Source organism: Manihot esculenta, chromosome 14 (assembly GCF_001659605.2).
Source record: "Manihot esculenta cultivar AM560-2 chromosome 14, M.esculenta_v8, whole genome shotgun sequence".
Classification (NCBI taxonomy): Eukaryota; Viridiplantae; Streptophyta; class Magnoliopsida; order Malpighiales; family Euphorbiaceae; genus Manihot; species Manihot esculenta.
In genome coordinates this window covers 22,808,575-22,823,016 of record NC_035174.2, presented here as the reverse complement: position 1 = coordinate 22,823,016, position 14,442 = coordinate 22,808,575, and the positions used below count along the sequence as shown (strand labels likewise).

The 14,442-nt window shown below is 34.8% G+C and overlaps 1 protein-coding gene across 2 annotated transcripts; it reads right to left on the bottom strand.

Moving 5' to 3' along the window:
* Positions 1-223: 223 nt before the first annotated feature.
* LOC110600025 (leucine-rich repeat receptor protein kinase HPCA1) lies at positions 224-13,346 on the bottom strand. 2 transcript variants are annotated; one of them, XM_021736706.2, is made up of 19 exons: positions 13,109-13,346; positions 12,768-12,888; positions 12,603-12,674; positions 12,276-12,350; positions 12,108-12,179; positions 11,681-11,842; positions 11,507-11,581; positions 11,170-11,241; positions 11,026-11,097; positions 10,844-10,912; positions 10,666-10,740; positions 4,299-4,370; positions 3,993-4,130; positions 3,360-3,838; positions 3,109-3,267; positions 2,876-3,015; positions 2,073-2,292; positions 1,240-1,478; positions 224-853 (listed from the first exon to the last, which is right to left on the bottom strand). In XM_021736706.2, the coding sequence occupies exons 1-19, from the start codon at positions 13,242-13,244 to the stop codon at positions 383-385; spliced, it is 2,919 nt and encodes a 972-aa protein (XP_021592398.1). In that variant the 5' UTR covers positions 13,245-13,346; the 3' UTR covers positions 224-382. The 2 variants fall into 2 exon arrangements, with proteins under 2 accessions (XP_021592398.1, XP_021592399.1); XM_021736707.2 differs by having other exon boundaries at positions 1,240-1,475.
* Positions 13,347-14,442: the final 1,096 nt, after the last annotated feature.

Genomic DNA, 14,442 nt, shown 5'->3' with positions numbered 1-14,442 from the left:
GTTTAATAGACATTTATTAATCTCTTATCAATCTATTTTAGAGTCTAGTTTTATTTAAATATATATAAATATAAATATAACTTTAAATTGTTATATTTATGTTAATGAGTTTTAAATATTTAGCACTTATGAATCGAAAAGTAAATTGAAAATTTATTTTTAAATCATGGATATTAAATTTCTATAACATTTCCAATTCTTCATTTTCATCTGTAACATCATATGCAAAACTTCTGCTAAATATTCACAAGCAAAGAATTCATTTACAGTTTTAAATAATTACAAGTTCCACACAAGAAGAAGAGAAATCACAACAGATGTTCCAGTGATCTTCAAACATTTTCAAACTGTGAGCAAGTGCAAAATATAAGAGCAATGATGCTCATTTAGGCTCCAGCTTTGAAGGTGGAAATGCCCCACTATAATAAAAGGACTCTTTGTTGTAAGGATGAGTACTTCCCTTGCCTGCTTCCTCGTAACTTGCTGAAGTAGATGCTGATTCAGCATTGGGATTTAAACCAGCAAGCTGCAAGATAGTTTCTATCTCTTTCACCACATCCCCCATCATAGGCCTGTCAGCTCCTGACTCTTTTACACACTCCATTGCAAGATCAACAAACTTATCCAGACCTTTTAATGTTGTTTCTAGACCAATGCCTGGGTCAAGAAGTTCATGGAGGTTATATAAATCTTTTGTTCTATCCATTGCCATCCTCACCTCTCTCACTATGTATTTTCCACGTTCTATTGGCTTTCTTCCAGTTAGTAGCTCCAGCATCACAACTCCGAAGCTATAGACATCACTTTTCTCAGTTAATTGCTGAGTCATGTAATATTCTGGATCCAGATAACCCTTAAACAAATACAACAACTTCGTCAGCAATTACATCTATGTTACCCTCATCAAATACTACATCTCATTTTGAAACTACAAAGTTCATGCATATGTTGGCCATTTAGTTCAATGCCTATCAAATTTGAGTCACGCCTAAGGCCCTTACAAGGGCACATTACCTCTCAAATCGATGTGGGATTCAACACATCCTCACATCCAGTATTATAATAAAGCGTGAAACATGTATGGATACCCAACATCAATGGGAGACTCTGATGCCATGTTAAATTTGGGTCTGACCTAACTCAACTAATTCACAGGGGAGTGCTTTTAAAATCCCATTAAAAAAGAATAGTAATAATTACAATTACAGAATTTGTCAAGCAAGGCATCGATGCACTAACCAATGTCCCTTTGACTTGAGTGGTAATGTGACCCTTTTCAGTGTCGCTCATAGGCTTGGAGAGCCCAAAATCAGCAACTTTTGCATTTAAGCGTTCATCCAGGAGTATGTTGTTTGTCTTTATGTCCCTATGGATAATGGGAGGATTTGCAAGCTCATGCAGGTACACCAGACCTCTTGCTGCACCAAGGGCTATCTTAAGTCTCCTTACCCAATCCAACCTGATTCCTGACTTTCCTGCTTGTATGAGCAACAAGAATCAAGTGAGGGATTAGCATTCTCTTCAGCAGAATGTTTACATGAATATAATTATTACAAAAAAAAAAAAGAAAGAAAAAAAAAAAAAAGAAAGCAAGCCTGGAGGATTTTCCAACTCGATATATCATTTCCTTGATATTGTTGGGAGTTAAAGCAGAGAATAGATAACTAAATACTGAAATTAGATATTTAAAATTGAAAACAAATATGTAAAATTAGTAGCGAACTGAGAGAAAAAATAAAGCAACTCAGAACGTCTCTAATTCTCTCTTTCTCTTGCTCAGAAACGATGATTCATTGGATATATAACCAAAATAGGATTGATTATACAGATTACAAGAGAAATTAGCAACTCTTACAAATAAAGTAAGAAAGCATCCGCACATATATATTCTAATAAAGGCCTTCTAACGAAATTGCTCTCTTAATAAAGTGTCCCCTTTCTAGTTTGGTTGGATACAAGGATTTAACCTCACAAGATCCCCTGTGAACTAGAAACTGACTATAAAATAGAATACTCCATGCAACTATTCGTTAAGCATCATATGTAAGCATCAGTGGAGCTAAAAAGAGTACCTGAAAGACTGTCACTGAGACTCCCATTCGGCACAAACTCATAGACGAGCATTTGCTCACCACGATCGAAGCAAAATCCCAAAAGGCTTACAAGATTTTTGTGATGCACTCTTGATAGAAGTTCAATCTCAGTTTTGAATTCTAGCCCACCTTGCATTGATTCTTGTTGAGCTCGTTTTATGGCAATCAATTCTCCATTGGGAAGGGTTCCTCTATATACCTGTAAAAAAGTTGTTGACTATATTATCAGAAAATCCCAGAGCACTAATTTGATTAAATGGTCTAATTTTTTTCAGAAATTAAAGTATCCAATAATTGAATATTGCAAATCACAGAGTGTAGACTAACAAACAGGCAGGCTGCTTGAATTGAGCCGCCCATAGCCTATTTCAATTTGGTGTACTTAACTCTTAACCCTTTATAATTCTCTGCCATTCCAACATTAAATTATAATGTGAGTTTTAACAAAAAGCTACTCTCAGAACTACATATTCCAATCACAAAACATTGGATGATTTTATGCAACAAAGCAATCTATCTAGCTTGTGCTGCTGTGCACCTTAATTGGATCTACACCTATCCTGATTAAATTGGGTGTACTTAGTTTTTAAATCTAAGTTTGACCACCCTATTCATCTTCTGGCATTCCAACCCAAGTTGGCTCATAGTTTAGTAATCTAGGCACAATGGAGCCAGCGAGAAAAAAAACAAAAAAAAGTGCCTTTGTAGTTGTCTGTGCAGGGTCAAGAACTCAAGGTGTGCTCTGTTTGAGAGAGAAAGAGGGAGATAGAATCAAACCCAACCTTTCCATAACCCCCTGATCCAATATCATTTGCTTCTGAAAAATTATTTGTGTATTTTCTAAGCTCTTCGAAGGAAAAGAGTCTGGCGCCTTTTAGTTGAGGAACACCAGCACCATTGCTCTTAGTTGAATCCCAGTTTGCTGCATTTTCATAATGTAAAGTAACAACCAAACCTGATATTTTCCATAAAACTTCAAAAACAATATGTAATAGTTAAATAATCATTTTTGTACCAAAAGGATTGTTCAGCTCAGTTGCTCTTTCTGCTCTCTTCTTTTGACGGTAGGCATAAAGCCCTGCCAGGAGCAGTAATAGTACAAGGGCAGAACCACCGACAACAGCTCCAATGATAATGCCCGTGTTTGATGAGTTGTTTGATCCTGTAGCCTCTCCTAAATACAAGTCAGAGGGAGGGGAGTGTCGTGTTATAGGAAAAAGAGAAAACAATAGAACAGTCTTAGTTAAGCATAGATTGTGGAAGTACCAGCAAAGTACTGATAAGCATCTGCAATAAAATAATAAGGTCCAAAGAAATCTGGAGGCTTGAAAGTCTGGTTACTTAATAAAAACCCAATCTCAGAAATAACCGTTCTATTGAAATTATCTTTCTCAGATGGGAAGACTTGAAGATTTAAATCTAAGTACTCGGATGAATCCTTTCTCGGATTACTTAGAGAAACTGAATCCACGGGAAGTTGATTGGACTTAAAGGAATCCATCAGATCCTTCTGGAGAGAAACGTAAACGTTTATGTTTCCCAAGTCTGAGAATGAAGGAGCTCTGAAAACTAGAACTCCAGTGTATGGATATGCACAATTGCAGTTTGGACTGGAAATCTTATTTGAACCACAGGGAACAGGCACACAATTATTTGGCAGTGTCACATAGGAAGAATTAGGCCTCAAATCAGTGCAGAAACTTGCTTTTACTCCTGTTTCCTGACAAACTGGGTTGTTCACAAGTCTGCAAAGTTGAATAGATGAAACCAACATAAGCTTTTATCTAGAAGCTGTGAACATCTCCAGGAAATTTAATGCTTTTAAACAATAAAAATTTTTAAGTTCTTCAGGGCATAGCAGTCAAAATTTCTCAAGCATCAGTAGAGAATGCAACTCACATTACATAAACTTGATTTTGTCCGGGTTGTGGAGTATAGTCAGAGATGAAATTGCTTTGCAAATCAATGAGTTGTAGTTGGCCACTGTTGACTGTTCCAATATCTAAAGTGCCATTGAGTCTGTTGTTACTTAGAACCCTGTGACCATAGGTAAAAATAGCAATTAGGCAATGCAATTATCAGATGTACCTGTCCGGGTAGACGACTTAGCGAAGAATTCTAAAAATTAACCAGTTAATTATTCTTGAGGATTTTTTGGCATCCTGAAATCTAAAGCTGGCTACAAGAGATCAAGCTGATACGTACACATTCTGTAAATTGGCAAGGCTGAAGAAGCTACTCGGAATTTGTCCTTGAAGTTGTGTCCCTTCCAATATTCTGCCATACAAAATTATAAGTTATGAAACACTAAAGACAAAAACCTTTTTCAACTTGTTACAAAACAATGCACGTTCAGGCACCGGAACACACATATGGACAAGGGTAGGGCAGATATATCTAATGATGTCACCCTAAAGACTGAAATTGAGGAAAACATTAGAAAATAGATGGAATGGGATTTTTTGATAATGAAAAGTCAATGCACATATGATCTGTCCATGAAGACAGCTTAAGATGGCATTCTTATTGGCTTGGACTAAAAAACACAGGGCAGTTCTTTGCAGATTATGCTGTCTGCCAGAGTTTGCGTTTGCTGGCATCAAATGTTATTGAGGACTTTCCTTTGCTGATTTATTTTTTTCCGATAAACTTTTTTTTTTTTTTTCTCAAAAACATGAATACCTTCTCCTCCACGTTAATACCTTTACCTCTATTCTTGTTCTATTAAAGCATTCTTTTAGTAATTTCAAAAGCAAAATAGCAAGTCTGTTGAAGAGTACACTGTGCAGAGTTCAATAATTTGTCAATGCAGGTGGGATTACTCGAGAGTGACAAAAAAAAATCTCTTGTTGGCTTGCAGGACTAAAGCACTATTAGAAATTGTTAGAATTGATGAGATTCTAAGTTACAATTAAGGGGGAATGTTATGGAAAGTTGAATATGTTTAATATAAGATTTGTATTTCTAAATAGATAGAATAATTATGTCTATATATTCCTGTGATCATGGGATTTGATATATTTCTATTATAATTGGAGAATTCCTTCGTTTATGGTATCATAGCATATATGTCTTGCAACTTTCACTATCAATAGAGAATTCTTTGTATTATTAGTGAGATAATCCAATTCAATAAAGATGTAGCTCTTTGAGTTTTATGTCCGTGAATTAAGGCTCTCGTAGCTGGACCACATAAATCTTCTTGTGTTATTATTTTCTCTCTCTCTTTTATTATTTTAAATTTGACAGAGACAAAAAGGGAATAATTTGTTTGGATGGACATAGAGGATGCTATGCTTTAGTGAAGAATTTTGAAAGAAATTTTTTATTATGTTCCAATTGAATTGATCTTTACAAGGTTTAAGTATTTATACATAAAGAATTAATCTAAATTATGAATATTTACAATAAGAATAAAATTCTCTAAATCAAACCTAATTAGAATCTCAAATATTTGAATCCTCCTAATTAGAAACTTTCTATATTGGTCAATACTCCCCCTCAAGTTGGTACATAGATATTACACGTGCCCAACTTGCAAACCAAGGTATGATAGGTCTTGTTGCTAATCCCTTTGATAAACACATCAGCTTAACTATTCATCGGAAGTCACATGATCTAATCTCAAGATACCATTTATTAACTTCTCTTTAATAAAGTGTTGATTAATCTCTACGTACTTCGTTAAGTTATGTTGAACCCGATTATGAGCTATATTGATGGCAGCTTTGTTGTCACAGTACAAGAGGAGTTTGTCCCTCTCCAACAGTTTCAATTCCTCCAACAATCTCTGCAATCATAGGAGTTCACTTGTGCGATCGCTCTATATTCCACATTAGCACTTGATCGAGCAACAACACTTTACTTTTTACTTCTCCAAGTGACAAGGTTTCCTCCTACAAGTGCACAATAACCACTAATCCACCTTCTATTATCAAGGGATCTAGCCCAATCTGCATCTATAAATGAATATATGCAAAGATGGCCATATTTAGAGAATATGAGACCTTTTCCAGGGGCAGACTTCAAATATCGCAAAATGCGAAAAACAGCTTGCATGTGATACTCACGATGATCATGCATAAATTGACTAACTAAGTTGATTGTATATGCTATGTCTAGTCGTGTATGCGAAAGGTAAATCAGTCTGCCTATCAACCTCTAATATCTATCCATATCCACTGATTCACCAATTCTTGCTTGTAGCTTGTGATTGTTCTCAATAGGAGTTTCTGCTGGTTTGCAACCTAACATACTAGTTTCTTCTAAAAGATCCAAAATGTATTTTCTTTGAGAAATAAAGATTTCCTGCTTTGAACTGACAAACTCGATTCCTAGGAAATATTGGCAGTTTTTCTAGATCCTTAATTTTGAACACCTAAACCAAAAACTTTTTCAGCCGAGTCATCTCTTCAATTTCATTTCCTGTCATTACTATATCATCAACATAGACTATAAGAAGAGTAATTTTACTCTTGTGATGTTTGATAAATAGAGTATGGTCAGCATTGCTCTATTGATTGCCAAACGAAATAATAACTCTACTGAATCGATCAAACCAAGTTTTGGGTGATTGTTTCAACCCATACAAAACTTTCTTTAGCCTACACACTTTTCCTTGTGTTTTTTCATCAGCAAATCCATCAAGGATTTCCATATACACTTCCTCCTCCAAGTCTCCATGGAGGAATACATTTTCCACATCAAATTGTTGGAGATTCCAGTCAAGGTTGACAGCGCAAGACAGCAATATCCTTATTGAATTTATTTTGGCAACAGGGGCAAATGTCTCCTAGTATCTACTCCATAGGTTTGAGTGTATCCCTTGACCACTAGTCTAGTCTTGAATCTTTCAATTGATCTATATGCTTTGTGTTTCACAGTGAGCACTCATTTGCAACCAACAAGTTTCTTCTCATGTGAGAGAGTGACAAGCTCCCAGATCTTATTTTTTGCCAATGATTTCATCTCTTTTATTATTGCTCCCTTCCACTAATGATCTGCAAGAAATTCTTTCCAATTCCGTGGAATAGACACATAGAAAATAGATAAGACAAAAGCTCTATAGGATGAAGACAAAGAATCACAAGAGCAAAAGTTAAAAATAGAGTGTATTGTGCAAGATCTAACTCATTTTCTTTGAGCAATTGGTTTATTTAGATCATCAAAAGGCTCAAGGTTTAGGGATGACTCACCAAATGGGAAGAGAAAGATTCATGACACTGAGTAGGCTACACAATGGCTTTTTCTGCTTCTGTTTTGTCTCTTAAGTATCTCCTTAAATCTAGTTTATCTAAATGCCCAATTTGGTCACCAATAGTCTCCTCCTCTATAATAGTCTTCTGATCACCAATAGACTCCCCCTATATAGTAGTCTCCTCTAGAGTAAAATGTTCTAGAATTATAGGACTAGAAATTATCTCTTTTCTCTCATTGTCCTCCCTCTAAGAAGGCGAAGAGACAATACTAAAGTAAGGTTCAGTCTCTCTAAATGTAACATTCATACTTACAAAGTATTTTTTAGATGGAGGGTGATAACACTTGTAACCCTTATGTGTGGGAGAGTACCCAACAAAAACATATTTAATAGCCCTCGAATCAAGTTTTCCACCTGTCCTAGTATGAAAAAAACACATGCATCCAAATACCTTTGGTGGAACAATATAAGCATTTTTCTCTTGTAGCATCTCTAAAGAGCTTTTAAAGATAAGAGTTTTGAGAGACATTCTATTAAGTAGATAAACTGCGGCTAAGACTGCATCTCACTCCCCAATAGGTTTTTGGTAGGTTCATGGTGAAAAAGAGAGATCGGGCTACTTCCAACAGGTGTCTATTTTTTCTTTTAGCAATACCATTTTGGGTAGTATCCCATTAGACTCCAAATAAGCAGAAAAACGGTCATCCATGTACTCTGTACCATTATCAGTTCTCAAAACTTTTATCTTAGTATCAAATTGAGTACAAATCATCTTGTGAAAAGATTGAAAGTAGGAAACCACATCACTCTTTACCTTTATTAAATAAATCCAAGTCATATGAGTGCAACAATCAATAAAAGTAACAAACCAACGATTACCAGATAGTGAGACCCTTTGACTAGGTCCCCAAACGTTAGAATGGATGATTACAAAAGGGATCGTACTTCTATTGTTACTAAAGGGATAAGAGGTTCTTATATGTTTAGCATACTCATAAGCATCACAAACTGAAAAACCACATTGAGTCATGGAAAATAAATCAGGATAAAGTTTCTCTAAAATAAAGAAGGGTAGATGTCCAAACCATCAATGTCATTATATGATTTTCTGGTGGTTGACATCCTGATTTCTTCTAAAAAAAGAGCGAGGTGAATTCAAACTCAGATTTTTTTTCAATATATATAAGTCATCGTGCAATCTACCATTGCCAATCCTTTTCTTAGTTTGAAGGTCTTGAATAATAAAATGGTCAGAAAAAAATTTAATTTTACAGTTAAATATTTTAGTGAGAGCACTAACAAATAAAAAATTAATAGGGAAACAAGGAATATGAAAAACAGAGGATAGCTTAATATTTAGAGTACAAACAATAGAACCAGTACTAGATATAGGAGTGGAAGAACCGTCTGCAATTCTGACAGTCTTTTTGTAGACATGAAAGATAATTATGGAAGCCTTCAGAGGAGCACATCATATGTCTATTTGCACCAAAATCAATAATCCATGGAGAAAAATTAAGAGACGAAACAAAAGCATTATCAAAAGTCCTTATATTACCCACACAAGTCACTGCCATTTTAAGAAAAAACCACCCATTTTTTGTCAAAAACAGTGGAAAATTATTGTTACTAAAGAAAAAATTACTGTTCACCAGCAAAAAAGGCACAGGTCCAACAAATCAGAAGCGCGACTTAAAGACGAGTCTGCTGGAAAGGATTACTGCCGAAAAAATCACCGGAAAACGTCTCCCACACCGGAAAAAAGCAAAACCAAATCAAAGGTCTACACAACTCAAAGGCGCGACTTGAAGCCGAGTCTGCCGGAGAGGATCACCGTTGAAGATCACATGCACCGGCGCGTAGGAAAGACGCAAAATCTTGCGAGGGCGCATGAGCCTCACACGTGTGGCTTTCCGGTGTCAGAGCTGGATAGCCGGTCGACGACGGTCTGGCGACCTTGCTGGTGGCGACAGTGAGATGAAAAAAGATTCCTAGATAGGGTAGTACAAAAAGGTAGATCTAGAGAAACTCTAAGAGAAAATTTGAATTTAAACCCTAAAATCAGAAAAAAAAAAAAAAAAAAAAAAAAAAAAAAAAAAAGCTCTGATATCATGAAAAATTTTGAGAGGAATTTTTTATTCTATTCCAATTGAATTGATCTTTATAAAATTTGAGTATTTATACACAAAGAATCAACTTAAATTAGAAATATTTACAATAAGAATAAAATCTCTTAAATCAAGCCTAATTAGGATCCCAAAAATTTGAATCCTCTTAATTAGGAACTTTCTATGTTGGTCAACATTTAGCAACTGAAAAGCAAGATTCATGCTATGGTGCTAGAGAGCACTTATATGCCACCAATTTGCAAAATAATTCTAGAGTAAGACATAGTTATCAAGCAACAATGAAATACCGAGACCTTGTGGTAGAAAAAATTTTTTGGTTCGTCCACAACTGGAGGTAGCAATTCCTAGATTCGATATTTTACTTGTGGAGAGAAGGGACACTTCATATGCTTGTTTACAAGCAAGGGTGAACCTAGCAGAATTTGAGGAAAATATATAATGACTGTGAAGAGGAGAAAGAAAAAGTCAACTTTCACAAGGTGAGTGCTGTTGTATGCAGACTTGCAGAGTGATACAGCAAAAAATGACAAGGATGAAGATTGGTGGAATGCCTACGTGTTGTTTATGAAGGGAAGATGTGAAATCTTGTGATTGATGGAGGAAGCATGGAGAATATCATCTTGAAAGAGGCTACAGACAAATTGAAGCTTCTCATGAATAAGCATCCTCATCCTTACAAAATTTGGAAGCTCAAGAAAGAGCATGAGATACTGATAACTTCTCAACATTTGATAATATTCATTGTGGGAAACATACTAAATGATGAGGCTTTATGAGATGTTGTATCAGTGGTTGTTTGGTCATATTCTCATTGGTGTCCTTGGTTACTTGATCATGACATGGAACATAAGATGAAGCCTAATACTTACTCTTTCAGCATAGAAAATAAGAGGCATCTCTGTCTCCTCTTAGGGAAGAGGCGAAGAAACAGGAAACATAGTCCTAAAGCCAACAAAACAGAATTGAACTTCAGATGCTCCTACATCAAACAAGGTTATCTGCTTTTATGTATTCTTATTTTAATTTGTCTTTCGTGTTCTTGGTTGTTATTTTGATTCAACTGCTATTGCATACTGGTATAGGATAATTGGGCAAGGCTTGCATTCGACACAAAAGAATACAAAAGTAAGCTTTCTATTTGTTGATTTTGTCCTATTTCTGCAAATAATGAATTACGGTATCAATTTGTAATGATAATAGATTAAAGAAATAGGAGATTGAGAGTGAATGAGAAAGAGAGACATACAATGTTGTCAATGATTGTAAGGTAGAAGTCCAAGGAGGAAAATCTGATGCATCAAAACTATTATTGCTCATATCCCTGCAGACAACTTTCACATTAATGAAGCATGTAAAAATAGAGAACAATCAAGTTACTTTCCTACTATAATTACTGATTATGTGAATACTGCATGACATCTTACAGATAACTGAGAAAACTCATCCCAGTGAGGTTGGGAAGAGGTCCAGTCAATCCATTATTGGACAAAAACCTGAAATTGATCACCAAGAGACACTCTTAACAAAGTGAAAATCCGCATAACTAATGACCTAGTGAAACCATTATAACAGCTTAATTCCGAATGCCTCTCTTTTGTATACTTACAACTCACTGACACTAGTAAGATTGTTCAGGTTTGAAGGGACAGGTCCAGTCAACGAATTCCTATCAAAGCGTCTGCAGTTTAAAACAAACTTCATCAGTAAGAATAACATGACATCATTCAAGATTTGGGATATAGGTACTCACATAACCTCCAAAGTCTGCACGAGGCCAAGTGTAGAAGGAATACTTCCAGTGAGCTTGTTGTCATCAAAAAGCCTGTGCAAAACAAAGAAAAAGAGAAATACGTTTGAGAGAGAGAGAGAGAATCTGTTGAAAAAACGGTGCTTGGATTGGCAGGTGTGCTAATGAATTAAAGACAAATGTAGCAACGATAGAAAAACTCTTAAAAAGATGCAATTTAAAAGAGAGATTATACAACTTGGAAATGCTAGTTATGTACAAAGTTCTTTTGGAACTTGACCTCATAGAAAACTTTTAAGTTTCTGCCTACTGTCACCATAAAAATTTGAATGCTACTTACACATGTAGGAGAGTCATGTCGGAGCTGAAAAGTTTAGGTGGGATTTCTCCAGAGAGCTGATTCTTTCCAAGATGACTGTTAATTGTTTTAACACATTAACTAATGAATAAAGATTTGATGGGAGAAACAAGCTCCAATCTGCTGGTATTGGACAGTAGAAAAATATTTACATACAAGTGTTTTGTTTTAACTAGCATATCAAGGCCAGGGGTAGTGCCTGTGGAGACTGGGATGCTCCCATCAAGCTTATTGTCAGCTAGATCCAACCAATAAAGTTCAGATAAATTGCCAATTGAGGGTGGAATTGGTCCACTGAAGCCATTAGAATTTAGGGATCTGCACACAAAGAATTTTCATAAACGAGAAAGAGAAGATAACAAAGAATAAAGCCAAATATTGGATGAACTATTGGAATTAGACCCAATTCTGATAAAAAAGTTGTGATCTACAGGTTAATTTACGCAATCTTATCCCTGCTTTACAAAAACCTGTTTTCGTAACTCGATCCCAGTGCTGGCATTTCTTGTTTGAGATGCGTAAGAAATATCATATTGGTTTCTATGCTTAATAAAGAAAAGCATTGCGAGTTGAATATCCTTACAAAAAAAGCAGCTGTTGCAATGATCCAATTGAACTGGGGATTGGACCAGAGAAACTACAACCAAGGAGAATTCTAGAATAGAAATAAAAATCATGTAATTAGTTAAAGAATTGTAACCAAAAGGAAAATTTTGGATGTCAATTAATACTTTGCTGTCCACATACTTACAGGTTTCTTAGCTTCTTCAAATTCCCAATTGAAGCTGGAAGAGGTCCTCGCAAGTCTTTGTTGTATGATAGATCCCTGCATGAAGATGCCAATAATCAGAAATGAAAAAATTGAAAAACTTGCCATGTGAAAAAGCTTCTACATTCAATCATTCTATTGGTAAAAGCAATCCCTTCAGGATAGTGTAAGGACGAGGCATGTGCTTAATCAGTGCCTCATACATTGAGCATGACCCTGGAGTAGTGGCTGACAGTAACACAAAAACATTTAGCTACGAGATAGATCCTATGCATCAAAGAAGAGAAAAATTGCAGGCGGAAGACCTACAGAATCAGTAATTCTGGCAAGTTTGTGATATCTCCAGACAACTGTCCTTTCAATCCCATGCTTGACAATGTTCTGCAAATAGGAATAGTCAGGCTAATCTCCAAAATCAGGAGAAAAAAGAATTTCCAAGCCTTAATTATCATTATAAGTTTGCTAATTAATTACATGGAAGTCACACGTGAATTGATGCACTTTATGCCATCCCATTGGTCTCCACAAGGATCTGTACCTTCCCAGCTAGGTGGTGGGTTTTCCCACATATCCATAACAGCCTTCAGCACAGTCACTGCACAAAACCAAGAACCAATTAACTAAAATCTACATTTTAAGAGTTAAGAAGGCCTTAAGCATTGAACATGAACAACAACAACTACTAAGCCTTAATCCCAAACTAATTGAAGCTGGCTACATAGCATTCAGTCAATTCTTCTTAATGGATCCTTTCCAAATAAACAAAATCCTAATGAAAAAACCAGGAAAAGAGAGAATACTAGTACTGAACTTACAATCAGCATTGTTAGTCAGTGCTGCTATGCTCCAAATTTGCAGAGAAGCAACCAGCAGAAATACCAGATTTTTTGGATTCATCTCTGGGTAAAATCTCAAAAACTCTCCATTTTTTTTCAGTTTGAAATTTTGCATAACTGGTAACTTATTTAGAGAACAAGCAATCAAATCTCAATAAAAGAGCTTCAAACTAAAATATTTTTCCAAGCTATTTCTTTTATCTAATAAATCAAACCGCGTGAAAGGACTCAAGTGGAACTATTTTTGTTGGCATATGATTAGAAATCAAATAAATTGACTAATCACCTGTTCCCACTATCCATGTTTTAAAAAAAAAAATAAGAAAATAACAAGTCGTAGGGTGGCTGTATCAAATAAACAGAAAGTCAAATGTCCAAATTTGTTTCTCTTTCAAAACTAAAAGAAAGAAAAACAAAGAAACTGAAGAAGCAGAAAAATGAGTCTGTTGTATTAAATAAAACATTGAATTCTTCCAACAAAAAGGCTGAGCTATTTCATTTAGTGTGATAATTCTGTCATTCAATTTAAAACTGAACTGAATCAAATAAATTAAAAATTAAAATATTAGTATTTGTAAAAATCAAACTGAATTGATTTTGAGTAAAAATCAAATTGAATCGAATCGATCTGATTCAAATCGGTTCAGTTTGCTCGATTAAACTTTTTAATAGACTTTTTATTTTTTACTCCTTATTTTAATATTTTAAAATTTTAATTAAAATATTTTAATCTTAATTATGGTTCAATCTTGTTATATTATCAAAAATAATATATTATTACTACTAGTCAATTCAGTTTTTTTTTTTTTTCAAATCAAAATCGAACCGAATAGAAATAATTAAAATTTTTGAAATTAAAAATCAAACCGAACAGAAATTAATAAAAAATCAAACTGAATTTTTAAATTAATTCAATTCAGTCAATTTTTTCAGTTTTGAACCGGATACTATTGATTTAATTTCACTTATAGTTTTCATTTTTGTATTTACTTTTATTCAAATTTTTGTAGAGGAAAAAGACTTGAAGAGCTTGTTTCTCACTTATTCAAACCTAAAAGATAATTTTATATAGAAGTCCTTTTCAAAGAAATAGTCGAATTCCATTGATGGAAGTTACCTATGAATAATCTAATAAAATCATATGATGAAGCTGAATCATTAAAGAATGCAAATATTCGGTAGGAAAAAAAGCTGAAGAAAGAAATTTCCATACTGCAGTACAAAAGTGGGCAGAGTCTTTAGCTTTTGAATCTTTCAACGGCTCCCAGTAGCTGCCATTTAGTTTTTTTGCTCAATTCACGGAATTTGATTAA